General features: G+C 36.7%; 4 protein-coding genes across 4 annotated transcripts; 3 read left to right on the forward strand and 1 right to left on the reverse strand.

The window, feature by feature from the left end:
* The first annotated feature begins 101 nt into the window (after window positions 1-101).
* LOC132794204 (ATP-binding cassette sub-family F member 3) lies at window positions 102-3,218 on the forward strand. Its single transcript, XM_060804496.1, has 7 exons — window positions 102-635; window positions 695-918; window positions 1,327-1,974; window positions 2,031-2,204; window positions 2,268-2,758; window positions 2,824-2,915; window positions 2,982-3,218. Exons 1-7 carry the CDS (start codon window positions 291-293, stop codon window positions 3,132-3,134), a joined length of 2,127 nt encoding a protein of 708 aa, XP_060660479.1. The 5' UTR covers window positions 102-290; the 3' UTR covers window positions 3,135-3,218.
* Window positions 3,219-3,299: 81 nt separating this feature from the next.
* On the reverse strand, window positions 3,300-4,904 carry LOC132794208 (rRNA methyltransferase 3, mitochondrial). The gene is made up of 3 exons (XM_060804501.1): window positions 4,469-4,904; window positions 3,693-4,408; window positions 3,300-3,639 (listed from the first exon to the last, which is right to left on the reverse strand). The coding sequence occupies exons 1-3, from the start codon at window positions 4,835-4,837 to the stop codon at window positions 3,510-3,512; spliced, it is 1,215 nt and encodes a 404-aa protein (XP_060660484.1). The 5' UTR covers window positions 4,838-4,904; the 3' UTR covers window positions 3,300-3,509.
* Window positions 4,905-5,223: 319 nt separating this feature from the next.
* Window positions 5,224-6,022, forward strand: LOC132794215 (UPF0389 protein CG9231). The gene is made up of 2 exons (XM_060804509.1): window positions 5,224-5,541; window positions 5,616-6,022. Exons 1-2 carry the CDS (start codon window positions 5,351-5,353, stop codon window positions 5,824-5,826), a joined length of 402 nt encoding a protein of 133 aa, XP_060660492.1. The 5' UTR covers window positions 5,224-5,350; the 3' UTR covers window positions 5,827-6,022.
* A 658-nt stretch (window positions 6,023-6,680) lies between these two features.
* Window positions 6,681-27,066, forward strand: LOC132794206 (potassium voltage-gated channel protein Shal). Its single transcript, XM_060804499.1, is given in 7 exon segments — window positions 6,681-6,994; window positions 18,019-18,733; window positions 18,736-19,796; window positions 21,125-21,287; window positions 21,348-21,536; window positions 23,937-24,089; window positions 25,058-27,066. Coding segments are annotated over 6 exon segments (1,716 nt in total). The 5' UTR covers window positions 6,681-6,994; window positions 18,019-18,679; the 3' UTR covers window positions 25,154-27,066.
* Window positions 27,067-27,993: the final 927 nt, after the last annotated feature.

Consider the following 27,993-nt stretch of genomic DNA (forward strand, 5'->3'; position numbering starts at 1 on the left):
TAACTACTATGTCGATTGCAAGCAAGCTTTTCGATAACACGAGCGAAAGCTCTGTGACGGCTTGCTATCGATGTATCGCATGCGCTGAAGCAACCCTGTATTGGGGTTTCTTTTTTTGTTGGCACGTTGACGAGCGACCAACGCATTGGGGCAGCACTTAATCAAAAATAATAATAAATCAATTAAAATTAGGCCAGTGCCAGAGCGTCCCATTGTGCAGCAACCCAAGTTGGATTGCGCTTGATCAAGGTCAATTGTAGGTATTACAAATAATAATAAGTTACGCCAGGATGAGTCAATACGCCAGTATTTTGCAACGCGAGTTTCCGGCAATCGACAATGAGCTGAAGGACTATGTGGAGGGCGTCCTAACGGGCAGTGTCGAAGACTTCGATACGTGCGACGATATCTTTGATGCCGTCGGCGACATTCTCCAAGGCATTGATGGCGAACGCTCGGAAGAAAACATTCGAGCTCTGTGTGATGAATTCTTCGGCATTATGAAAAACAACTCGAAGAATGTAGAACGTAAGGTGCTCAATGCTCCCGTTAATATCGAGGAAATGGCTAAGAATATGGAGCGTATGGACAAGGATATGCAGAGCATTTGGGTGGTAAACAAGGATGGTGGTAACGTAAGTAAAAAGTGTAGTGTGTCTAAGGTGCAGTTTCATTTTTGATGTTACTCTTACAGAAAGTGGACTCGAAAAAGCTGGAGAAGGCGGAAGCAAAGCTGATGCAGAAGCAGGAGAAGCGTCAGGAGGTAACCAAACTGGGTGTTGTGCCAGTCGCCGTCAAGTTGCAGACGGCAACTGCTTCGCAGGTGACCAACAAAAAGAATACCAAATTGGACCAGAAGGGACTCAATCGCTCCATGGATATCAAAATCGAAAATTTCGATTTAGCTTTTGGAGAAAAGTGAGTACAGAAATAGAATGTGTACTCTATCCCTCTTCCAATTAGGCAAATGTTTCCGATAACTGACGACAAGTGTTTCCATACTTGTTTTTGAGACCCTTTACATTTGTAAAAAGTGGAAAGGGTCTATTAAATTTATCAAAATTGCAATGGAAGAAGACATCTCCAATCTGCATTAATATCCGAGGCTAACTATATAACTTTATTTACACCTGACTGTCAGGAACTGTAGATAGTAGTTAGATGTTTTAAATCTCATTCTATATATTAACTAGAAATGAAAAAAAAGGAAAGGGTTTATTACTGTCTATACTTAACTATAGCACTTTTGTTACATCTACTTGTCGCTGATAACAGACATTGTTAGTATTAATGGCTGTTGGACTAATTAATATTTTTATTTTACAGAGTTCTACTGCAAAATGCCAATCTGTTGCTATCCTTTGGTCGTCGCTATGGTCTGGTTGGTCGCAATGGACTGGGCAAGACAACGCTGTTGCGCATGATTGCCGAGCGTCAGCTGCAAATACCGTCGCATATCTCTGTGCTGCATGTGGAGCAGGAAGTGGTTGGCGACGATACTTCCGCTGTGGACAGTGTGCTCGAATGTGATACGGAGCGAACGCGTCTTTTGACCCGCGAAAAGGAAATTCTGGCCGCCTTGAATAGCGGTGTACAGGATGCAGCGCTTTCCAGCGAGCTGAGCGAAACATATGCCGCCTTGCAGAACATTGAGGCGGACAAGGCAGTGGCACGAGCGTCTGTGATACTTAAGGGTCTCGGTTTCGATGCGGACATGCAGCTGAGACCCACGAAATCATTCTCAGGTGGCTGGCGTATGCGTTTGGCATTGGCCAGGGCGCTGTTCTCTAAGCCGGATCTCCTGCTGCTCGATGAGCCGACGAACATGTTGGACATTAAGGCCATCATTTGGCTGGAAACTTATTTGCAAACGTGGCCCACAACCATATTGGTGGTGTCTCACGATCGTAATTTTCTGGATACTGTGCCAACGGACATTATTCACTTACATTCCCAGGAACTTGAGGCATACAAGTGAGTAGACGATTAAACTAAACTCCAATTCTTATTCACGTATTTAAATTGATTAGGGGAAATTACGAGCAATTTGAGAAGACCAAGACAGAGAAACTAAAGTCGCAGCGGCGAGAGTACGAGGCACAATTGGCTCATCGAGCGCATGTTCAGGAGTTCATTGATCGCTTCAGATACAATGCCAATCGTGCGTCATCTGTGCAGTCCAAAATCAAAATGCTGGAGAAACTGTAAGCAGAAGACTTATCATTAAACCTATATATTCAATTAATTGACTTTAATTACGTTGGCAGGCCTGAGCTTAAGCCTGTGGAGAAGGAAACCATTGTAACGCTCAAGTTTCCCGAAGTGGAACCACTCAATCCGCCCGTGCTGGCCATCTCAGAAGTCTCCTTCCGTTACAATCCCACAGATCCGTTGCCCATCTTCAAGGGCGTCAATCTATCAGCCACATCGGATTCACGCATTTGTATTGTCGGCGAGAACGGAGCTGGTAAATCGACACTGCTCAAGATCATTGTGGGTCAGCTGAGTACGATCTATGGCAATATTGTTCTGCATCGCGGTCTGCGCATCGGTTATTTTGCCCAGCATCATGTGGATCACTTGAATATGAATGTTACGTGTGTTGGTGTCTTGGCTGAGCTGTATCCCGGCAAGCCAGACGAGGAGTATCGTCGACAATTAGGTAGTTTTGGTATTTCGGGACCACTCGCTCTCCAGAGCATAGCCAGCTTATCTGGAGGGCAGAAATCACGCGTGGCCTTAGCGAAAATGTGTATGGGTATGTATTAAATAAAATACATTGCTTTAATTTCTTTAGCTAATTCGTAATTTGGTTATTTTTAGCGGAACCCAATTTCCTGGTACTTGATGAGCCGACTAATCATTTAGATATTGAAACGATCGATGCTCTGGGGCGAGCTATAAATGCTTTCAAGGTGCGCAGTGAAATTATTTATACAATATTGACTGTATAACTAAAATAATTTTCCTTCCACTTTTAGGGTGGCGTCATTCTTGTCTCTCACGACGAGCGTCTCATTAAGGTCGTCTGCAAAGAGCTCTGGGTTTGTGGGAATCGCACAGTGCGCGCTATCGAAGGTGGCTTGGATGAATACAAGAAAGAAGTCTACAAGGAGATCGAAGCTAATAGTTGAATTTTATTTATTTTACACGCAACAATAAGTGAAACAAATTAGCAATAAATTTGTAGTATGTCAAATCATACATAAAACATGAAATCGAATCGCATTATTAAATACATACCAACATACTATATTAAGTAAGGAATTTAAGGACTGAGCATGGAGTTAATAGTCAATTTTTATTGGAATTTAAACAGCCAGAAATAACATCCCCTCTTTTGAAGTTTGAAATTTAAAGATAGCTGAGAAAGCACTTAAATTGATATATACTGGCCTTCAGGCCAGTCGTAATGCCAAGATAGGAAATATCTTGTCAGATTAGAAAAGAAATTTCCCATAACATTTTCATATTTATTTAACATTGTACAATCGAGTACTCAACCATGTTTAACCTATCAACTTTCTGCGTAGTTCAAAGAGCAGCAATGTAAGTGCAGAAGCTACATTAAGACTGTCAATGCCCTTCGCCAAAGGTATGTAGACGCACTTGCCTCTGTTGCCCACCAGCTCCATGAATCTGAAATAAGAATTGATTTAATTGTGGGTATGAATGACATTTAAAAGACTTACTTGTAAGCATTTTCGCTGACACCGTGACTCTCTCCTCCAATGATCAGAATATTATGCGTTCCAATGTTTTGCAGATCTGCATAATCAATGGCCACCCCATTTTGCTCCTTCAACTTCTCTAAATTGTTCTCTGCAATGAATACATGACAGTCGTCAGCTGTCTCAGGTGGAATATGTAATGCAAGCTGTTTCCATTTAACATCGTCGTGAATGGGTAAACGGAATTGTCCGCCGCAACCGCCTCGTAATGCTTTCGACTCCCAGGGATCACAGCAGCCGTGTGTGACCACAACCTGGGAGCAGGGCAAGGCGGCACAGGTACGTATAATACTACCCAGATTGTTGGGCTCTCGAATATTGTCGCAGACTACAGTTATGGGCAGCGTTTCAGCGTGCGATTGCTGTTGCTCCACACCTTTTAAGGAGGGGCGTTCAAAAAGTGCCATTAATCCTGGCGGCGTCACCAAAGAGGACCAGGTCTTCAGATCATGTTGTGGCACTTTGTAGATCTTCGTCTTATGTTCTTCCTGAGCTTGTGCAACTGGTTCGCGTAGTAGTGCCAATTGATCTTTCTGACTAAAGAATAATGATTTCATACGCAATCCGCTTTGAAGGGCTTCCGCAATAAGGCGTCTGCCCTCGATGATGATCTGATTGTTCTTATCGCGACGCTTGCGGGAACGCACTTCGGTTAGCAAAGTGCTCATTAGTGGATCCTGTGGCGAAAAAGATTTCGATTTAATTGATTGCTAGGGAAATTAAAATCGTTAACTTACCTGCAAGGAGAGGCGGGTAAACTCCAAATTCAATTCACTGTCCTTAATAAGGGGCGCTGGATCGCGTTTAATTTGTGGAACTGCATTTTTAGCCACTGTACTTTTTATTATGCTAGTCGAAGGGATTGCTTCTGACTTCGTGGCCGACTGTTTCTTTTGTCTAGTGTTTGATGTTTTGTGCTTGCGTAAAGCGTCCCTCGTGCTCACTGGTTCATGCTTTAGCAATGAATTTTCAAATAAACTGGCTTCAATGTCCAATGCATCCTTAATTTCATCTTTTGGACCAGCAGAGCTGCTGTACCGCAACACATTGTAATTCACATTCTTAATATTCGATTGCACTGTTCGACGAATAATATTTAAAAACATTTTTGGGATTGTTTTTCGCCGGCAGTTTTAGTTTTTTGTTATCGATGCAATCTTATCGATTATCACATTCACGAAAAACTCCAATCAGAATAGCTTGTTTTCCCGAAGTGGCAACGTTCAACAAGTGCATTTGGTGATGGGAGCACTTCTGTTATCACCAACAGTTTGAATGTTTTTAGCCTTTTGTTTGTGCAATCACAAAATAAAAATATTTTAATGAAAGATAATTAGTTTAAAGAAAATATTTGAGTAATAAACTAAATACGTTCAATAAGTCCTGTAGTTTACAAAGAAAATATTGAAATAATATACTTTCATAAAATTGCGCCTTACATTTCTTGGTATTTTTTGTAGACCTAAAATAGTATAAATTTGAATTCAACTGGTGGTCACGCTGATTGACGACCATTGCATAAAGTTTACCGTCCTCATCCCCCGAGCAATTGCGATTTAAAAACAACTCAAAGAAGCCGGTTTTTATTTAGAACATCGCAGACGAAACTGAGTAACAACATGCTAACTAAGCCAGTGTTAATTGCCGCCTTGGGAAAGCGTGCCTGCAATATGCTGACGCAACGTAGCGTTGGCAGCACGCAAGTATTGAGCCAGGGCATTAAAAATCATATTCCCAATGATTTGGAGAAGCGCTTCTTGGTTTGGAGTGGCAAGTACAAGTCGGCTAGCGAGATTCCTGCTTTGGTGAGGTATGACAATGATTTATTATTACTTACCATCTGCCAGTTTTGTTTGTAACTCTTTTTGTTTTTACTATTTACAGTCAGGAGGAAATGGAGCGTTGCCGCAACAAAATTCGTATCAAGATGGCAAACATCATGATTGGCTTAACTGTAGTCGGTTGCGCTCTTATGGTTTATAGTGGTAAACAGGCTGCAAAGCGAGGTGAATCGGTGACAAAGCAAAATCTGGAATGGCATAATCAGTTTAATCAGGCTGCTGCCAATACGGACGCCGCAGCTGGAGGCAAATAAATACGCGACACGAAAACCCTAAATGCAACAACTGTGAACCTTATGGAAATATGTATTATGTATAATTTGATGTTGGGTTCTTCGGTGCGTATAAGTGATATTTGCAACTTTTCTTTGTTAGCATCGAGTAGAATCCAGATGCAATCTGTTATTGTAGCACACACACAGCACTGAAATAAATATTTAGAAAATTTTATTACGAGAATATTTTTGGCTCCGACGCACATGTGAGAATTAGAGGAGATATTAAAATGTAGAAAACCAGATGCAAAGAAATTCATATTTATTGGGCATGTCTAATGTTTGATTTGCAATTGGCGATCAGTTGGGCAAATAATTATTATTGCTTTACAATATGCAGTGGAAAAATATTAATAATTGTCTTAGAAGTTCAATCAATTTTATTGACAGCGTCAAGAAGAGTGGATGCAATATTTAAAATTGCAAATTAAATTGTAAAATTCCATTCATTATTATGGGAAGACAAAAGCGATAGCTAAGCTTGAAAAATATCGATATTTCATTCGCTGTTACTTAAATTTTGTACTGTTATTTTTTCGATAATCTCTTAGTGGTCCACTTGTGTTGTGAGCCACTGTGCGTAAGCAGAAATATCATCAACAGTGACCACCACTTGCGCCAAAAGTCTGTGCAATTGCGCAGAGAGAGCAAAGGAGAGTGAATCAATGCGCGTCCCGGATTGCTGCCAGCTGTAAAGAGAGCGAGAGGAGAGCGACTACGTAGTATTACACATGGCCAGTAGGCGGCTACGTAGGAGGCGCAGCTAGGTGCAGCAGCAGCAACCCTGCCGCTCTCCTGCTGGTCTGCTGCTATTGCTGCTGCTGCTGCGCGCTTTTCACTTTCCGTTCTTTCAGTTTGTCGAGAACGTTTGAACGCAACGGGACTTTTGGAAATCGTGCGTGCAGGCGAACCCCAAAAAAAGCTGAGCGAACAGCAAAAAAAAAAGAAAAGAGAAAAAAGAATTCCAAATTGCAAGCAAACGCGCTGAGGAAGAAATGTGCAAAAAAATAGTGCAAAAATAAAAGCCAAAAGCGCGTCAAGCGAAAATGTGCGGGCAGCGTGAAAAAAGCTAAAACGAGAACAAGTGTAAAAATGTAAACTACAACACGCACACACACAACCGCACAACGCATACGTGAATGTAAGTGTAAGTGCCTGGTTGTAAATGTGTATATGTATTTGGGTATTTGTATGTGTTTGTGTGTGTGTGGCATAACAATGACCACAGACACTAGAGTACTACAGCAAGCAGCAGGCAGCAATAACACCAAATGCTTAATGAAATATGCATAAACTAATTGTTTAATAAAACAGATTGAGGCGGAAAATCCATAACAATGAAAATTAAACGCTCCACATGTGTGTCTGAGTGTGTATGTGTGAGCGACTTTTTTCTATACGGCTACTGCGTGTGTGTGTGGGTGTATGTGGGTGGGTTAGAGTGAGTGTGTGTGGCAACATTCGTTTGCTTTTTTGATTTGTGAAAATGTGTGTATCCGCGCGAATGTTGTTGTTGCTCTTGTTGTTGTTCTTGCACGACGAGACGACACAGTCGGTCGTCTCGTGTAGGGACACCTACAAACAACACAAAATACAAGCCAAAAAGGAATACAAAATTGTCCTTGTGAAAATTCATGTTCATAATAAGTGTAGACATTATAATTTAGTTTTTTTTTTTTTAATTTTAATTACGCTTCGTTGCGTGCAAGTGCACGGTGTTGGCCTAATTAATGTGCGCCCGCTTTTTATTTTAATGTGCAACAAACAGCAGTAGCAACAAAAAGTCATTCAACAAAAACTAACGTTGACGGCCACGGCGGCTGTGTTGTGCGCTCTCAGTGTGTGAAAGTGAAGGTCGTCTGTAGGAGAGAAAGAGCGCACAGTATCAGCAGAGGCAGCAGCTAAGTCCAAACAGTCCATTTGCTGGAGCAAATGTGCGAAAAATCCTTGGCTTGGTTTTTGGCGCAACAACAAAGCCACATTAATACGCAGACACCAACACCATCCCATACACAGTGCATATGTGTGTACATTTGCTCACACACACACACATATGTATATATAGCATAATGGTTTATGTGCACGTGCCTTTGTGTCGGTGTCCTGCTTGTGTGTGTGTATGTGTGTGTTGATGACGCGCTTGATGCACAGCAGCTGCTGCTGCTGATGCTGCTGCTGCGTGTCGTCCTGCATTTGGTTTTTACTTATTGCTGCTGCCGTTGTTGTTGCCAATGCCGTTGTATTATCAACATAGATGGAAATCCAATGAAAGCTTTAAACTGTGCTTAGGCTTAACGGTTTTTTTTTTGCGCTAGTTTTCAAGGATTTTGCAAAGTGCTGTGCACATAGTAACCATTTAATATTAGCAGCATGAACCTGCTGATAAGCACTTTTACTTTCACTGCGCTATTTTTATCAATCCAATAAATAACACTTTTATAGGAAAAACATATTTGATTCAATTTAATATTCTACATGTATTCTTAATTAAAATTTAGTGTTTTAGGCCAATTATGAAAGAAAATAATGTTTTTGTTATTTTTACCATTTTTTTTGTTATCAAGTTTTGAAGAAAGAGATAATTTAATAATCTAAATAAACTGTTTGGCTAGACCCTTTATTTTAGCAATCTTTTGCACTATAAGTTTACTTGGTCATTTCTGGGACACGAAGAATCTGACAAATTGAAATTCTAAATATAAATTGAATAACGTAACTAATAAGTTTTTATAAAATTAAATTCTTGTACTTTCACTTAGTTCTTTCTGCGACGCAAAGAAACTGTTTTGATCTAAAATAATTTAATGTAATATTTTCAATATGAATTAAGAAACTTAAAGCCTTTTTTATTAAAATAAATTCTTTTACTTTTAATTGGCTATTAAATACGATATGAACAAATTATGTTTATCAATGAAACAATTTATATTTTAAAATTAAATTTGTAGACCCATTTCAAAAGCAAATTCCATGCAATTATTTGCTCATTAAATATTTTGCTTAATGATGTTTTAAATATTTATAAATCAATAATCAAAATTACAATTATCAATATCAATAAGTAAAACAGATTATATTTATAGGTTTAACATCTAAATCACAATAATCATTTAGCAAACATTATCAATAAAGTAAACATAAATATTTTCTTCGACCTTCCGTACAAGATCTTTTAAATTACTCATCGATTCAACATCTACAAAAATTTGTTGTGCTGTTTACTCAAGAAATTTTCATTACGCTGTGATTCTGTATTTAAATTGTTTTTTAGTTTGGCTAAAAATAAATAGACCATGACTTCTTGCACTTTTTCACATTTCATACAATATTTCATAAATAAATCATAAAATGTGCTCATAGGTTGTTTACAAAATAATTGTGTGTGGTTCAATATTCCAGCACAACCTTGAAAAATGCCCACGAAAAAAACATAAACATAATTATTGTTTTTGCCATTACTCATATTTCATGCGGCGAACACAAATTCTTCACGATAGTAATTTAAAAAAAACACTTAATCAATAAATTTGCTAAATATTGTAAGCAAAATTGGCGAACAAAGAGAATTCAAGAACAATTCTGCGAAGGTGCGAATATAAATCAAAATATTTGTTTAGATTTGTTTTTGCAAAAGGTTAAAGTTAATAGATTTGATTATGGTTGATGTTTATGAAATGTTTTAATCGTACTTGAGATGCTTCTCCGATTGGATTTAATGCTCATTGAGACTGCTTGACAACCCTGAATTATATCTGCCACACTCACACACACACGCAAGCAAACAAACACTTCTGGTATGTAAGGGTTTTATACGTAGATATAATCACATTTCACGCATGAAAGGCTTAGCGAGCCTACATAAATTACGCCATTGCCTTGGCCCTCCCTTCCCCCCTCCACACATCCTGCATGTTATCCTAGTTTGGGTCACTATCACGTTTTGGTTTCGGTTTCGTTTTCATTCGGATTCGCCTTTTTCAGTGGCGCGTTAAATGCGAACGTAAAGTTTTTCGGTGCTGTCGATGCGTTCCACCGATAAGCACAATTATACACTCACCCACCCTCACACACACACACACACATACATGAATTTTATGGCTCTTGCAATTAATTCGAATGGCCGATTGTAAAATCCAATAAGTTGCACATGTCCTGCCCACTGATTCCCAATGGGAGGAATCGTCCAGCATCGTCTGAGGTGCCTATCTGATTGTCGAGCGTACTACGCACGCAATTTAAATAATACATCAGCTTTTGGCAATCGAATGTGCTGCTGCTTGGCAACAACGTGACGTATACGCAATGTTTTAAATTAATAATAAGCATACGCAACGTTGGCCCAATAGTAACGAAATGTGGCTGATTACCTCAATTGACACAATTCTCACCATAGTTTTCAATAATTCAGCCGAGCGTTTTCTTTAAGGAATTCGAAATTTTGATCAACACATTTTTCTGGCTAGAATTTCGTATTGAATTGGGATTCATCAATCAAGCTATCGAAACTGTTGTTTATTACGCCTGGGTCATCAATTGTCATGTCCTTACTTAGAAATGTCATTTAGGCCTGTTTATAAATGATGAATCAACATTCTAAATATCAGCAATGAGCATGGTTTTGGCCTGGGCAAAAAAAGCAGTGGAAAGAACCGAAAGGAAAAACCCCACCTCAATTGAGTTGTTGGGCCACTGGAGAAATGGATACATAAGCGCTACTTAAGTAACCCGGACGCAAAATTATAAAATGTTCATAAGTCCCAGAGACAAACAGCAAAACGTTTTTGATGTTGAGCCGACAACGAAGAAGATGCCACAACCAACAACGACGACGACGACGACGCAACGACGATGGCGTCGACAACGAGGCGAAAGACGACGACCCACCGAAAAGCAAAGCAAAGAAACGAAACGAGAAAAGAAAAGAAAAGTAAAGGAAAACCGCCTAGCGACCCAAACCCCAGAATCAACCACCCATATCAAAAAGTGCCGCCTCCCCCTTGGGGCCTCTGAGCAGGCGCAGACTCGGCTCTCCCCAACAACAAAAAAAAAATAGTCTCATTTTCTTTTTTGCATTTGGAAATTTTCAATAGTTTGGTTATACGAATGCCGCCAACGCAGAATCCAACAAATTAAAACATACACAAATTGGTTGTAAACAAAATTTGGAAGCAGCAGCAAAAGCAGACGGATGGATTTTGGCTTGGTTTTAGTTGCGTTGTTATTGTTTAAAAATAGAACACAGCTGAATGTAAACATTGTTAACTTAATGTCCATAAAAATACAATATTCTCGAATGCACATCCCCCAACCCCCCCAACCCCAACACTCGCACTCGTCGTTGTAATCGTAAAAATGCGTTTATGAACTGAAAGCAATTTTTAGTTTCATTTTTAAATGTTGCACTGTCCCCTTTTCTTTTTTTTTTTTCCAATATGGCTAGGGATTTTGGCGGTTCCGGTGGTCAAAATGTTGGAAATTGCTGCCGCTAAAAAGAGAGAGAGAGTGTGTGCGTGCGCGAGAGAGTCAGCTACAAAGAGAGAGAGAGTGACAATCTGAGTGGGAGAGAATAAAAATAAACGCTAGTTGCGGAGCAAAAAACCAAACTCATAATAATGCTCTGGTAATTGGGTCCCTCGAAAAAAGAAATGCACAGGATTTCCGTAGATTTTACGTGTATTTTGTACATTAATGCCTAACTAGCTGCCGAACGGATGCGAGAACGTCGTCACATGAAGAGGGGCTTCAAGGGGTTGGTTTAAGGCTGGTAATGGTAATAGGCTGTGCGCAGTACTCGACAATAAACAGAATCTAAAAAAAGGAAAGAACAAAAACAAAAGCGTCGCGCAAAAAATAAAGCTACAAAATAATAGGGGGAAATGATAAAGGCAGAATTTTTATCTCAAGTTAATATGCGAATTGTATATACACTTTAATTTAAGATAGGCGTTGAGAAATCATCAAAACAAAAAATAGGCAGAATTTCCATTTTTAATTACTATGCGAATTGTAAATGTACTTTAATTGGATTTAAATTTGAACTGTTGAAGTCCAAATAAAGTAACAAAGTTTCTTTCGTGTTTGCTCTTTATAAATTTCATTGCGAAGAACTCATTAAAATAATTCACCATTAAAATGAAATTAGCACCTCTTTAATGAGAAACTGTGGCTTTAAATGTCAAGGTTATTTATAGTATAATAATAATTGGTAGTGAAGACTTGGAAGCTTTTTATTTGAAAGTTGCATTGGCTTAGACGAAAAATATAATATTCGATTCATTGTTAACGTTTTAAAAGATAATAATAATATAATTACATTTTACATTTAAAAGTATACTTATATTTGGTGAATAATAATTACATTTTACTATACAAATTTTATTTATTTTTTCACTGATAATTCTTTGTTTTTTTCCTACAATACAATTATTTATCTTCATAAATTTTAAAGCCTTTTAATTTTCTTTTATTTTCATGTTTATAAAATTGATATTGTTCTGATCAATTTAACTTAAATATATTTTGTGGTAAATTGATTACTTTTTAATGGATAAACAATTAAATACAATCTCAATTACGCTCAAGGCAATTATTAATGTTGACTTTCGTGAGGTAGAGCTGAAATCAATTTTATAGCCCCCCATTCAAAGATAGCGCAAAATGTTTGCATGACTGCCATCAATTAAATAGATCTTCTTTGATTTGTTTATTGTTGTTCTATTCATAATTGCGGTTTGGCAATTGTTTATGTTTTATGGACGTCGCAAACCTCAAGAACAAGTCAATCACCCCGACCATTTGAACTCTCTCTTTCTTTTTTTTCGCGTTTTCTTTTCGCTTTCTGTGTTTTTTTGTTTTTTTTTCGTTTTTGGCAAGGGCGAAGACAAATTGTATACAATGTTGGTTTATGGGCGCGCGGTGCGAATGGATGGATGTGCATCATTATAAAAACGCTGGGGCATTGTTTTTAGCAGATGTTGTTGTTGTTGTTGTTGGTGTTGACTGTGCTGCACTCTCGGGTTGAAGATAGAGCAAATTTGTAGCATAACCTTGAGACGCAAAATGCGCGAAAAAATAAAAACAAATAATTAGGCAGGGGCCAAGCGAGAGTTGTCTCAAAAATAAGCTACGCAAATAATTAATGAAGCCTGCAAAAAAAAGGACATGTGGCGCCTTTGTTTAGGTGAACGGAAGTTCTTCCCCTCTCCTCTCCTCTCCTTTCCGCACACTTTCTGTTGGCTAGACTGTGTGTTAGGTGTTGTATTGCGTTTGGGCTGCTGAGGCTGGCTTTTGCCAACCATTTGATGTTTGACAATTTATTTTGATGGCGCACAACACGCACACGTCAATTCAATGTGGTTGCTGTTGTTCTCGTTGTTTTCTTGTTGTCGTTGTTGTTGTAATTGTATAACTATAGCATAACATCGGGCGCCGAGTCAACGACGTCAGCAAGGCGACGCGACGTCAACATCAATGGAAGAGAGCAAAGCAAACGGCATTGATTAATTTCCATTTGGGGCACAGTAACCGACCGAAAGCAGCAAGGTCGACCTATGCCAGCAAAATTGTTGATAGGATAATGTGGCATTAAAACATTAAGGCGCGACGGCTGCTGCGGGGAGTTCGGAAGCAGAGAAGTGCGAAGCGGGAGTATTGGGTGATTCTATTTGATTGAGGCGTTGAGGTAAAGTGCCACAGCAGCAGCTAGAGTGCCTCTGTATGTGTGTGTGTGTGTTTGGGTGTGTGTGTGTGTGTGTTTATGCCGAGCTGTCAGTCTATCAACCGTTGAATCTGTTTGAAGAGCGTGTCTATGCGTATGTGTGTGTGTGTGTGTGTGTGTGTGTGTGTCAAATGGTGTGTACATTTATGTGCGCTGATTTTGAGTGATAAGCGGGTGGCGATTGGACACTTGGAGCTGACGACATCTCCTCACAGCGTAAACTACGAGCATAAAATGCAATTACTTTATTACATTATATCGAATATAAAAGCAAAGTCAAGACCCCGCCCCCAAATGCTAAAACAAAGCTAAACGAGTTTCGTTTGCCCAACTAAATGTCCTTGTGTACTCGTATTTGCTTCACGTACTTTTTACAGAGGGAAGCTGTTTGTCGTTTGTGCTGTAGGGTCAGATTGATTGATCTAGGATTTTATAAAACAAAAAACTGTATTTAAATAAAAGCATACTTAAGAAACATTTGCTGTGAATTCAGTGACTGAATGTAGTCTATTCACTTTTAATTATTTAGATTGTGTGTGTTTGAATTCAAAAATCAATAAACATATTTCTCACTTCATTGAAACCCCTTATATGAAACTCCTTTATAATCTAATATTTTTAGATTTCTTAATAATTTTCTGAATTTAATTAATTTTATTAAATCAATAGTATTCCCCATTTTCAAAACTTTTAAAAATAATATAACAATATTTTACAAATGTTTCTATAAAATGCAGAAATTCAGGAACAAAATGTAGACGACTTATTTTGAATTATTTAAAATGTGTGTGTTTGAGTTAAGTAATTTAAAAATCATTAAACAGATTTCTCAGTTCATTAAAAAATATGAATATAACACATATCTTGGAGTAGAACTTTGTTTATTAAAAATAACCTAATGGTTTTCTGAATTTATTTACTTTCATTAAAACGACAGTATTCCTATCAAAAATAACATCTCCAGTAGCAAATTGTAGTCTATAAATTTTATATTATTTGAAATGTGTTTTGAAGCATTTCATTTAAAAATCAATAAATAGATTTCTCACTTCATTGGAAAAATTTATATTTCTTGGGATGAGTTTATTTGTTGTGTGATTGGTAATTTTATTACCTAATGAGTTTGTTATTGATTTTGTGTTTTTATATATTTTTATTAAGAATAGCAGTATTTAAATAGAATTTATTATTTTGGAATACTTACAAAACTTCTATTTCAGAAATATAAAATAAAAATTCAGTTCATTAAAAACAATAACTTCTAGAATTATGTCAAAAACTTGGATGGCTATAGACTTTACTTTGTTAATAATTGAGTGTGCACTAAATTAAATATATTATATACATACATAGATATCAGTTTCAAAATTAGATTTCACAGTTTCTTATATTATGATGCCTTTTAATGTATGCCTATTAATTTAATTGAATATAAATTTAAAGATTTGTTTTATATATCTTTAAATTGTTATTTGCATTTGGAATTATTCTAAAGCTCATTTCTATTCTAATAATATTCGTAGATATTCAATCGCCGAATATACATAAGTTAAGATATTCTATATTCTTAAATTATTTGTTTATCGTCATTAAATTTCTAAACAAATTTCCATTGCAATAATAATTTTTAGATGTCTGTTTACTGAATGTACATGAACTCTGCTAAGCGTTAATTAATGTTCTGTTATACAATGGCATTAGATTTAATGTTACGACATTCCCGTGGCTACTTTCCGCTATATCAATTTCAATCTGCTTCTTTTGTTTTCGCATTTCCCATTTTGGGCTGTGGGTGAAATGAAAACACTCTAACACCTGACCTCGGATAGCACAGGTCAAACTTGCGTAACCTTAGCCGAAAAGCCATCACCTATTAACGGCATCGAGAAACGACCATCAAATAACTAATAACTTCTAATGGCATTTGCCATGGCTTCGACTGTGACAACGAACGAGATGTTCCTTCGGTCTTTGGCTCCACGCACCTAAGCTATAAAAGCCACATTCTTTACTCCCTGCACTCCCCCCCCTCGTCAATTTTAGATCTGCATTAATAATAATATTTATAATCCATTTGACAGCGCCCATAAATATGCAAACACTTCTTCCCCCGTTTTATAGAATTCAATTCACAAGTCTCGCTCGGATCGATTGTCAACCAACAACAAGAACAATAACAATAACAAGAACAACTATCGTGCCAGTCATACTACTCGTAAATATTATATAAATCAGAGAGCCACATTATATGGACTTGAAGAGCACGCCAGCAATGTGACATTTATGGAAACAAATGACTTTTTGTCAAACGACTTAAGACAAATGCCACAACGTCGATTGTCCGACGAGGAGGGGGGGGGAAATTCGAAAGACACTCGAAGAAGCGAGGCAAAATAATGTTTGCGTTTTAATTGTAGTTGGAAAATGACTTTGGGACCGTTTCGGGGTGTTTACTGTGTAGAAATGCACATAAATTTTAGTACGAAAATACGCCAAGAACAGCACCACCCAACCACTGAACCACTGAACCATCCAGTCATTAAGCACCACCCACAACACAACACAAAAAAAAAAAAAAATGAAAAAAAAACGCCAACGCTCTCAGACAGATGGAAGCCAGTCGGTTGATTGCTCAGTTTCAGTTGGTCAGCCAGTCAGTCAGTCAGTTGGTTGGTCGATAGATTTGTTTGCTTGGTCGATTCTTTTTTGGGGAAAGTACAACAGACTCATTAAACTGGTGGCGAGTATTCAACGATGTTTGCTGTTTGGGGGCAGCTGTGGCCATTCTCCTAGCATGTGCATGTGGCTCGTTTTTAGATGTTTAGACAACACAACTTTGAATGTTGGCGTCTTGTCTGCATTATGAGGATGAGCTGAAAACTCTGCTCTGCTCTGCTCTGCTCTGCTCTGTTCTGTTCGAAAATCAACAATGTAAACAAACGCCAGAGCATTTCCCCCGGAATGCTCTTCGAATGTTTTTTTTGAGTTTTATGATTCGATTTAATACATTTGTTAAACCGGAAATGCCAAAATATTTTCCCAACCGATACCATAAAAAACTGTGTTTGTTGTATATTTCATAAAATTTCATTGCAGGCATATGCAAAAAAAACACAAAAAAAGAAAGAAAGAAAAGGCGCCATATATTGCTCGACACGTGTTGAATGTTTATCGCAAATCTGGAACGTTTCGCTAAAAAGAATTTACTGCGAGTATTTTTTTGCTGAGTTTAAGTATGTTTAAATCTGCATAAAATGGAAATCAGCTTTTCGCTTTTTATGCGACGAATTGTGTGGGTAGTTTTGCTATTTACGGATACAATCTTAACTCTTGCAATTTATTTTTGTTTGTGAATTTATAGAACAATTTTAAAATTATCCTCTTTAAATATTCAAAGGGGTAAGAGTTTTATATAGATTCAAAATTGTCCTTTATTTTCCATAACTTTTCTTTTAACTTTTGTGTTTAAGAATCTAATTTAAACGCAAAGGAAATAATTTTATCGTCATGATTATTCATTAGTTTTCATTCTAATTTATATATTTAGCTAATAGGTGAACTTAATAAATAATGATTTCAAAACAATTAAATTAAAATTCGGAATCAAAATTAAATTAATAATGATTAATGACTATTTCTTAAGCAATACACAAATTATTGCTTCCAATATATTTAAGATTTACTAAGAATAAAAGATTATATATTTTATGCCAGTTTAAGAAACGTTCTTAAATTTTTGATAAAGTTTTCTATTCCGTCTTTCTGCATTTAAATACTGTGAACAAAAAAGTCCAAATTGACAGACTTATGATTTCTTTTATTGGATCATTATTAGTACTATTTATAATTTAAAATTAAATAAATAATGATTAATGATTATTTCTAATGCAATAATTTAGAAAATAAATCATTAATATTTTCGTTAGCTGTTTCGTTTTAAAGCGTTCTTTGTTCAATACATAAAAAATTCCTAAGAATAAATGATTCTATTTTTGGTGTCAGTATAAAAACACTTCTGAAATTTCTAAAAGATTTTCGCTTGCGTCATTTAGTATCCCTCTCGTCGATTCCTTCTTTATTAATGCCCATGCAGTTGTACTATGTTATAATTGTTGACAACTCTTTTTGTTTACTCGAGTGCTGGAAATGCTGGCGTGAGGGCATTTCTATAATTACATTGCTTTTTCATGTTCTGGATGCGAAGAAACCAAAAATTGCACAATGTTTACATAAAGTGGCATTCCGAATCTGCCGCACACACACACACACACACACAGTGCGTGGGTGACACTTTGGGGCATTGCGCATACGTATTTGTGTGTGTGGGTTGTGCGAAACTTTTCCGAATATGTATGTGTGTGAGTGCGAGTTGTGTTTTAACTTATTGCGAAACTTTTTTGGCAAAAAACTTTGTATTATTTATTCTGTTATTGTTCTTCTTTTGCCAATTGCAGTGCTGCAGCCCAGAGAGAAAAAAAACAGAGAAGCGACAGCAAAGCAAAGCAAAGCAAAGCAAAAATTTTCCATTTCCCCGACGCGCACAACAATAAAGCGAAAATGACAGCAATACGTTTAAGCAATAAGAAAATGCTTGGCCAGCAGCGCCAAATGACAACAACACCAACAAAAGCAACAACAACTACAACAAGACAACATCAATAACTCAAGATGAAATGCAAGGAAAGAATAGAAGCGACAAAGTAAGCAAAGTGAGTTAGAGGAAAACCCAAAAAGCAGAAAAAGAAGAAGAAGAAGACGAAGCAAAGAATTACTACTTTACTCAATCAAGCAAGTTGAAATAAATTAAGCTAATTAAATCAAAGAAGCTGCCGTTAATGTGTGAAAGCTTTAACTAGAACTAAGTCCAAGTGAGCCAAAGAAAAAAAAGAGAAAAACTTCAAATACAAGAAGAGCAAAATCAAGAGAAGCTCAAAGAGAGAAAGAGAGAGAGAGAGAGAGAGAGATCACAGTGAAGCCTCCATTGACCGCCGAATACCTCGTGAATCGCCTCGTCCCACCATCCCTCCTCCCACACAAAGAAACAAAAAACAAAAAAACCAAAAACAAATACGCCCCGTGATCGTCTTGGGACACTGAAACATTCCACCACACAGTATGGCCTCGGTCGCCGCTTGGCTGCCCTTTGCACGGGCGGCGGCCATCGGTTGGGGGTGCCGATTGCTACGCATCCATTGCCACCGCCTCCCATGCCCAAGGATCGTCGCAAAACGGACGACGAGAAGCTGCTGATAAATGTCTCTGGTCGTCGGTTTGAGACCTGGCGCAATACGTTGGAAAAATACCCGGACACGTTGCTCGGGTCGAACGAACGGGAATTCTTTTACGATGAGGATTGCAAAGAGTATTTCTTTGATCGGGATCCGGACATCTTTCGGCACATACTCAACTATTATCGCACTGGGAAATTGCATTACCCGAAACACGAATGCCTCACCAGCTACGACGAGGAGCTCGCGTTCTTTGGCATCCTGCCGGATGTCATTGGGGATTGCTGCTACGAGGACTATCGCGATCGGAAGCGTGAGAATGCCGAGCGCCTGATGGACGACAAACTGTCGGAGAATGGTGATCAGAATTTACAGCAGTTAACCAACATACGCCAGAAGATGTGGCGTGCCTTTGAGAATCCACACACATCGACCAGTGCGCTGGTCTTCTACTATGTCACCGGCTTCTTCATTGCCGTCTCCGTCATGGCCAATGTGGTGGAGACAGTGCCCTGCGGCCATCGGCCCGGACGGGCCGGCACCTTGCCCTGCGGCGAGCGCTACAAAATCGTATTCTTCTGCCTGGACACCGCCTGTGTGATGATCTTCACCGCCGAGTATTTGCTGCGTCTCTTTGCGGCGCCCGATCGCTGCAAGTTTGTGCGCAGCGTGATGAGCATCATCGATGTGGTGGCCATTATGCCATATTACATTGGTCTGGGCATCACGGACAATGATGATGTTAGCGGCGCCTTTGTCACGTTGCGTGTGTTCCGCGTTTTTCGCATTTTCAAATTCTCCCGCCACTCGCAGGGTCTTCGCATCCTCGGCTATACGCTCAAGTCGTGCGCCAGTGAATTGGGCTTTCTGGTCTTCTCACTGGCCATGGCCATCATCATATTCGCCACGGTCATGTTCTATGCCGAGAAGAACGTGAATGGCACCAATTTCACTTCCATACCGGCGGCCTTCTGGTACACAATTGTCACCATGACGACGTTGGGGTAAGTAAAGTATAACATATAGTACAAAAATATAATATAGTTTAAAGAGGAATTTTTAGAGAGTTTATTAATGCTTAAAGAGAAGGTAAAAAACATCCCAAAAACCATTCCTTAAAACTTTAATGAGAATAACCTTAAAACTTAATCAACAACTTTTAAACTTCTTCTCTTACTATTTAAAATAGTTGTATCATAACTTATTCCCCTCCCATCATTTTCTTAAAGCAACTAGTTAGAAACTGATTCCCCTCCTATCATTTTCTTAAACCAAAAAGTTAGAAAATTAGTTCCGGCGCAATTGAATATAAATTAAAACTTTTCGACATTACACATTCAAGAAATCCCACGCGGCTATTTCTCGATTGCATAGTAAATTTTCTAAGAAATAAACTGTTTACTTGCAGTGTTCATGGGGGATTTCTCCTAAGAAAGCTTCCTCCACGGAAATTCCAACAAATGTCACCCCCTTCCGGGAGGAATTTTCAAAAATTCCGCTTTTAGTGCGCACTTAAGAAAACTGCAATATCTAGAGAATTCAGCTAGCTATTTGCAAGTAGTTCAGTCGGTAAATCAATGTAGTATTTTATATGTTCAAAATTATATTTCGCTAAGATTAATGTGTCTTTGATTCAGTTGGCTAAAACCGTAGAAAAGTGCTACATATACGGTATAAATCTTTACTGCCGAGGCTACGAGCTAAATGGGCAATAAAATAACTTTTTATTGACTTTTTCATGCTCATACATATATCATTACTGACCATAAAGCTGATACTATTTTTATGTTTTGCATTTCGCTAAGTAGTTGTATAGCTGCTGTAATCAATGATAATACAGTTTAGCCTTAGATTAAAAGATTTAAAATAAGCTTGCTCTGAAAAGTATGCAACAAATATTTGCATTGGAAAATGGATGTATGTACAATTCAGTATTTTAATTGAAAAAGTAAAAGGTAGAGTAGTATTTGCTAGTGTAGAAGTAGAAAAAACATATAAACAAGTCGTGTGTGATCGTCTGTCAAAAATTTTTGACTTTGAGATACTCTTAATCAAGAAAAGCTAAATAGAGCCCTATTTGGTATATCGATATACTTTGCGTTCAAAATATACTATAGACCACCTTGTCAAGCCAAACTGCAGCCAAATTTGTGTCCTATAAAACATATCTTAAATAACTTCTTTTGGCCAGAATGTTTTCCTACTTAAACAGCAAAAAAGAATAAAAAATGGAAATTTTCAATTTATTCCAGTATTGAATCTGACAGCTATAAATTAAGAAATTCTTTGCATTTTGAAATACGATTTTTAATTTCGTTTCCTCGTTTTTCAGATACGGTGATATGGTGCCGGAGACAATAGCTGGCAAAATAGTTGGTGGTGTTTGCTCGCTCAGCGGAGTGCTGGTCATCGCCTTACCTGTACCTGTTATTGTATCGAACTTCAGTAGAATTTATCACCAGAACCAGCGCGCAGACAAGCGTAAAGCGCAGCGGGTAAGTTGCATCCCATGCATTCAAGCATTTCACGTTTTAATTGTTTCGCTGTAAATGCAGAAAGCACGGCTGGCGCGCATACGGATTGCCAAGGCATCATCGGGAGCTGCCTTTGTTAGCAAGAAGAAGGCGGCAGAGGCGCGCTGGGCTGCACAGGAGTCAGGCATTGAGCTGGATGATAATTATAGGGATGAGGACATCTTTGAACTGCAGCATCATCATTTGTTGCGGTGTCTTGAAAAGACAACGGTGCGTATACTTAACATATCGATGTATTCTTTCTAGGATTCTCTTCGCAGGACAACAACGAACCGTGAAAAGAAAAGAAAAGAAACGCAACGTGCGATATTTGATTTGTTATCTTGATTTCTTGTTTTTTCTCTTGTTCTCGTTATCGTTCTCGTTTTCATTTACATTATTGATTTATCAGATGTCTCTGTTTTGTTTTCTATGTGTTCTCTTTTCGACAGATGTAGCAACATTTGAACATCTTTCTAGTAGAAAACAATTCTCACCTTTGCCTCGTGCTCATTAGGCAAGCAATGACAAGCCACACAGCAACTTGAACAACTGCAACTATACCAATAATTTAATACTACATCTATAATTAATGCACAATATAAAATATTAAAACAATAAGAAGTGAGGGACAACACAAATCAACAAATGTTGTTTTGTTGTCTTCGATCCTGAATAAAGTTAAATATTAGCATATAATTTAGATACATACACATACTAAACACGCATAAATACGAGTACTTACAACTACATATAATAAAAAAAGCATTTGAATAATTTAAACATAGAAAATGGTGTGCGAAATTCTACAGTTTATTTTCATTTTGTACATTTTACATTTGTATTCAATATAAATCTCAAAAATAATATCTAGAAATAATTTAAAATTTGTGTTTTGTGTATTTTATTTTCGTTGTTGAGTTTCGAAAGATTTTTCCATTCGTATCATATTGTTCACATGGATCGTATTCCAAACAATATACGATTATAAATCAAGCAAAAACAATCTTACGTACTTATGACTCCTTTCTATAAATATCAAAGAGCGAAACGTAAATAAATTCGTGTTGCAAAGTAAGTGCTTTCGGTTAGTACTTAAATGCCATTCTTTTCGCTATTTCTTTCTCTGTATCTATCTCTAACTCTTTCCCCCTATCTTCATCTATCTCTCTCTCTTCCTCTGTATTTCTTTCATTTACGCGTACCAATTAAGTTTTACGATTTTGTTGTTCGTTTCTAAAGCAGAAAACGATTTGTGTTGAAAGCTATGCGCTGTGTTCTGTTTTAACTTAAGATTTTTTAAGTTCTTTTAATTGGCAATTATTGAAGAAATACAAAAAAAAGAGAATGCTTAAAAAAGCACCCAGCGAATGCTATAAGAAAGATCTGAAAAAATGCCATCACCCACCACCCGCCACCACATGCAATCGATGGCTGTCAACACACTAAACTGAAAACAAAACCAAAAACATACTTAAACTAAATAAAAGAAAGAACATTAAAAAAAAATATTGAAAATTAAACAATTCGATTGCAAAAGAGCGCACAACAAATGGGCTAATTTATTAGAGATTTGTTTGTTGAATCTGTAAAATGATATTATGGAATTTATATGAGCATCACTTTGGAAAATTAATTGGATTCGATTCAAATTTATAATGCAGCATACAACTGGTTAATATCCAGTTTGAGCATGTTTTAACTGAGCTTTTATGTGAATATAATTAGTTCAATTAAAAATCACTTGGGAGGAATTTAAATTTATGGTTTTTAAATGGCTTCAACTACTAAAAATAGATCTGATTTGAAAATGTTGCAATAATAATAAATTCCGCATACTTTTGTGTTCAATAGAGTAATTCTTCTTTCTTAAAAACATTTACAGAATCAACAGCACGAATCCTAAGAAAACCGTTTGATGTGCGTTCTAAACGTTTAAATAATAATTATTATAACTGTTAAACGAATCGGTTAAACGGTAAATCGCGTGCGCGTCCTTAACCGCTAACCAAACAATCGCTCGCTCGCGCTTGCTTTGAAATCCTTCTCCCTGCTGCCTGGCGTTCGTTCTGCTGTCAGTCCTCCGCCCCTTCGCCGACCATGCCCACTCCCTCTCGCCCATTGACTGGCTAACTAACAACATTGTTCTCATTGTGTTATTGTAATATTGTCATTGCTTAGGAGCCGATACTAATCTCCCACCCCGCCCCCTCACCGACCATTATATTTGCCTTAACTTAATCGTACTTACTTTAAGCGTTCTAATGTTTGACAATTTTCCCCCCTGCTTTACTGTTCTGATTGTTGTTTTGACTAAACCTCTATAAGTACTTATTTATTATGATTACCATATATTATATATACATGTAATATCCAATCCTGTGTTTGTCTTTATGTATGTATGTATGTGTGTGCGTGTGTGTGTCTGTGTGAGTGTGTGTAAAACCTGGCTTAATATCCCCCACTCCTAAAGTATGTTTCTTTCTGTACATTTATGTCGAATTGTTTTGAAAGCAAAAAAAAAAAAAAAACAAAAAAAAAGTAAAACCAAACATTGTACTCTATGTATTCTACGTTTCTCTTTGTAAAATTCTTCTGGTACTCACACTCAAAATGCTCGAAATCATAAAGGATCGTGAATTTGTCGAGTTAGAAATACCATATAACGGCCAGCCAAAGCGACCGGGCTCGCCCTCGCCGATGGCCAGTCCCGCCCACTCGACGAACAGCGCTGCGGGTCTGTTGCAATCTTGCTGCGGACGCTGCTGTTCCCAGCGTTATCAGGTAAGACACAAACTGTAAATACTACTTACATACTTACTTACGTAATATCCTTTGTATACTTTACTGTTGTATGTATGTATGTGTGTGTTTCAAGTACAGGTGGGTGTTAAATTACATTTTTTTGTACTTAAGTATAATATACTTAGCTAAATGTTGCTCTTGTTTCGGTGTTCATCATGTACATTTCTAACCAACATCAACAACAACAACAACTACAACAACAATAACAAAGACAAGTACTTAAAACACAAGAGATTTTCTAGTACAGTTGCACTGCAGCCTAAAAGTATGCAACACTTTGACCTCCAGCCGCAACAAATGTTCTTTGTGAAAATATGTTGCATGCTTTTAGGCCGTCGGGATAAATGGGGTTTAGTTTTTGCTGAAATTGAAATTTTTGTTTTAGAAACTCGTCGAAATGGGGTCGAGTGACCTTGGGAATACGAAATAAGGCGAAGGATACTTGTGTGGACAATAGAATAGAAACAATATAGTTATCTATTGCAACAATTCTGTCACGCGTGCATGCAAAACAAACATTAAAAATGATTAGAAACATTAACTAAAATGATTTATACGTGTCCGTCTGCTATAGCACTTTATTCGACGGACTGAACAGAACTGTAGCTCTTGCATGTGTACTTTTTGTGTCTTTTGTGAAACTATTATAGCATTTCAATCTGCTTCATAATACCCCACTGAAGTCACATCAAATATGATTCATATCTCATATGAACCGGATGAAAGACTTTTATTTGCAATTTTTTGTTTAAACATTTTAATTGAAATCTAAGTGCGAAGATGCCACAACTGAAGCTGCAGATATTTACGAGTATGGTCACAAATTAAACTTTGTTGGCATTTATTTATGTATTTACAATATCTCAAAGTCGCATTTATCATTTGTTCGACCCATAATTTAATGCATCTCCTGCAAATGTCTTTCTTTTTTCTTATTTATTCTTCAGGCTTGTGGCAAGTATATGCCAGCTGCCAGCAATGCTCAAAATAGCCAAAACAATCAGCCAATGGATGGCACCTATCTGGTGGAGGCTTCGTTCTGAGCCAACGGTGGATAAGGCAGAGAAGCTGATGCTGAACTGGAGTTGATGATGATGATAAAGCTGACGATGATGCTGATTTACGTTTACATTTAGTCTAACTTGAAAAGTTTTTAAACTAAATTGAATTTGTTGTAGACACAAAACAAAACTAAACCAAAAAACAAGAAAACAAAAACAAAAGTAAACAATGTGTAATCTAAAAATCTCTAAAATCTGATTTTCGAGTTATATGCAAAGTATATTTAATTAAATTTTGCAAAAAACACCAAAATGCAAACATCTGAATGTGTAAAATGTAATTAAAATACAAACAACACGACAAATGAACAATACACAACACAAGCTACACATTAAAGAGGTTAAACATAGAAAGAGGAAAGATGATAGATGTATGATGAGTAGAAACACCCGAAAACTTAATTACCAAACGGCAAAGTCGGATTTGATTAGCGAGACCCCGTTAACAAATATGAAAAATAAGAAAATATATTAATAATATGCAACACTATTTACTTTATATAGGTGACAAGACAACAACAACAACACAAGAAATAAGCAACAGAAGCATTTTAGAGGAATTTACTGTGTATGTTTTTAAGCGGGCATTAACAAAATAAATTATAAAAAAAGAAAAAACAAATAACAACATAATAGAATTTGCAAATAGATTGAAGAAAGTAAATTAACGAACGTAATGTACACACTCAAGCAAGTTGCATTGGGTCCAAAAAGTAAAACATAAAAACAAAAACAAAATGAGAATGAAAATTGCAAAATGAAACAAAATCGATAAGGAAACATTACCGCAAACATCGTAAGCAAACGATTTGTGTAGTAGCAAAAACCAAAAGCAAACATTTAATTAATATTAAAAAAAAAAAGTATAATGAACAAATTTCACGTATTTTTTAAATGGTCCGTAGTTTAGTATGTATTTATAATAATGTTCAACTATCCACTATTATTTCTTCCAAGAGGCAAATCTTCCCAGGCCCATTTGGCCTGGCACCTCTTAAGTACGTATTACTACTAGGAATTCTTATGATTTTCTTAGCGCATTCAAAATTTTCGTATATTATATATTTTTGATATAGTCCAAAAGGTTTCAGTTCAGTCATCTCTCTTCGACATACTCTCTCTCTCTCTCTGTCTCTCTATCTATCTATCTATCTCTATATCTGTATCAGTCAAATAAATCGTACTCCAATGAACAAATCAAAATATTTCGAAAAAGCGTCTTAATAAAAACTTTCTTCCAAGAACTAAGTTATTAACTATTTAACTGTATATGTATGTGTGTGTAGGTGAGGCTTTAAATTGAAATTGAAGCATTAAAAACCAAAACCAAAACCAAAAAAGAAAAACAAAAATACAAACTAAAATTAAAACTCTTAGCAAATTCTAACAAACTCAAAGTAAATTAAATATATATAAATTAAACCAAATCAAACATTTAAAATTAGTTCAATACGTATTAAAAACAAATAATAAAAATAACAAAATTGAGCTTGTATGTATGTATAATAAATTTACTATTATTATAATTATTATTATTATGATGATATTATTACTATTATTATTATGTACTTATTATTATGGTGTTGACTATTTCAATTGTATTTTTAACTCTAATTTCTAATACCTTAAGTTCTACATTAATTTAGCAACAATCTGTGCAACAACAAAGTATTGCAGTGAAAGAAAAACTAAAAATGAAATGCAAACTCAAAACAACTTTAAATGATTCCAATGCAAAATATAAAATACGATGAATTTGGTTAACAATACAACAAGTTTTGGCCACTAGAGCTAATTCCTGTAGCGATATTCTAAAAGAAACAAACAAAACAAAAGCAAACCAAATTAACTAAATACTACAAAACAAAAACCGAAAACAAAAACAAAAACTAAAAGCTATTAAGTACATTTAAAATTAATGAAAGAAACTGAACTATTCTGTTTTGATTTTTAGTGATATGTTATTCGAATTGACACCTATAAACTCTGCCATGGGTCTGTGTCTGAACAGAACACAAAAACAACAAAGAAAAAAACTATAAAAAAATTAATAATAAAATAAATAAAGAAATCTGTTTACTTCCACAACAACAAAAATGCGCGACTTCGTTTGCTCTCAGTTCTCTATAAGCTCTGCTTTCTGTTCTCTGTTCTCTGTTTTGCCTAGCGACAGATCAATCGAAACACACAAAGTCGAGAGCACCAGTTAACGGAAATTCCCACCATACATCATCGGCTATATAAAACTAGAGATCTATACTAGGTAATAACTAGTAGAATATGCACATCGTACCCCAACTGAATGCTGTTTGCTTTGGAGCAACTGAGAGACTTACATATATGTGATATAGTCAGATCGTTCGCTTTCACAGATGTATTATATATGTATGTTATATATAGGAGAGATATATACTTACTTGAATCAGCAGCTGTAATTTGTTTTATCCATAATGCACAGATGTTGTGCTTGATTGCTAGGCTGACTTACAAATATGGCTAGACTCATTTGCATAGCTCAGTCTTAGTCATTTATTTAGAGACAGATATGTTCATAATTTAGTGCTTACTCTCTCGACATAGGCCTCAACTTCAGTCAGCTGTGAAGGCTTGAGATACTGGAGAATTTCAATAGTATAGTATCACGCAATAAATTCTATAAATTAAGTATAAGTTTGAAATTTTGGCTTGAAATTCCTTCTAAAGAATTTGAGTAATATTTCAGACTTATTTTTATTCTTTTGTGTGACCGAATATTCAGTTTGCCATTGAAAATCATCCGAATTAAAGGCAGCTGTGTGTGACTAAAGCGATTGCATAACTCT

Source organism: Drosophila nasuta, chromosome 3, assembly GCF_023558535.2.
Source record: "Drosophila nasuta strain 15112-1781.00 chromosome 3, ASM2355853v1, whole genome shotgun sequence".
NCBI lineage: Eukaryota > Metazoa > Arthropoda > Insecta > Diptera > Drosophilidae > Drosophila > Drosophila nasuta.

Coding starts and splice junctions, on each gene's coding strand:
- LOC132794204 (XM_060804496.1), top strand. CDS start 291: ATGAGTCAATACGCCAGTATTTTGCAACGCGAGTTTCCGGCAATCGAC. Junction 2,759..2,823: donor CTTAGCGAAAATGTGTATGG/GTATGTATTAAA, acceptor GGTTATTTTTAG/CGGAACCCAATTTCCTGGTA. Junction 2,916..2,981: donor GAGCTATAAATGCTTTCAAG/GTGCGCAGTGAA, acceptor TTCCACTTTTAG/GGTGGCGTCATTCTTGTCTC.
- LOC132794215 (XM_060804509.1), top strand. CDS start 5,351: ATGCTAACTAAGCCAGTGTTAATTGCCGCCTTGGGAAAGCGTGCCTGC. Junction 5,542..5,615: donor GAGATTCCTGCTTTGGTGAG/GTATGACAATGA, acceptor TACTATTTACAG/TCAGGAGGAAATGGAGCGTT.
- LOC132794208 (XM_060804501.1), bottom strand. CDS start 4,837: ATGTTTTTAAATATTATTCGTCGAACAGTGCAATCGAATATTAAGAAT. Junction 4,409..4,468: donor TTACCCGCCTCTCCTTGCAG/GTAAGTTAACGA, acceptor TTTTCGCCACAG/GATCCACTAATGAGCACTTT. Junction 3,640..3,692: donor GTCAGCGAAAATGCTTACAA/GTAAGTCTTTTA, acceptor TTCTTATTTCAG/ATTCATGGAGCTGGTGGGCA.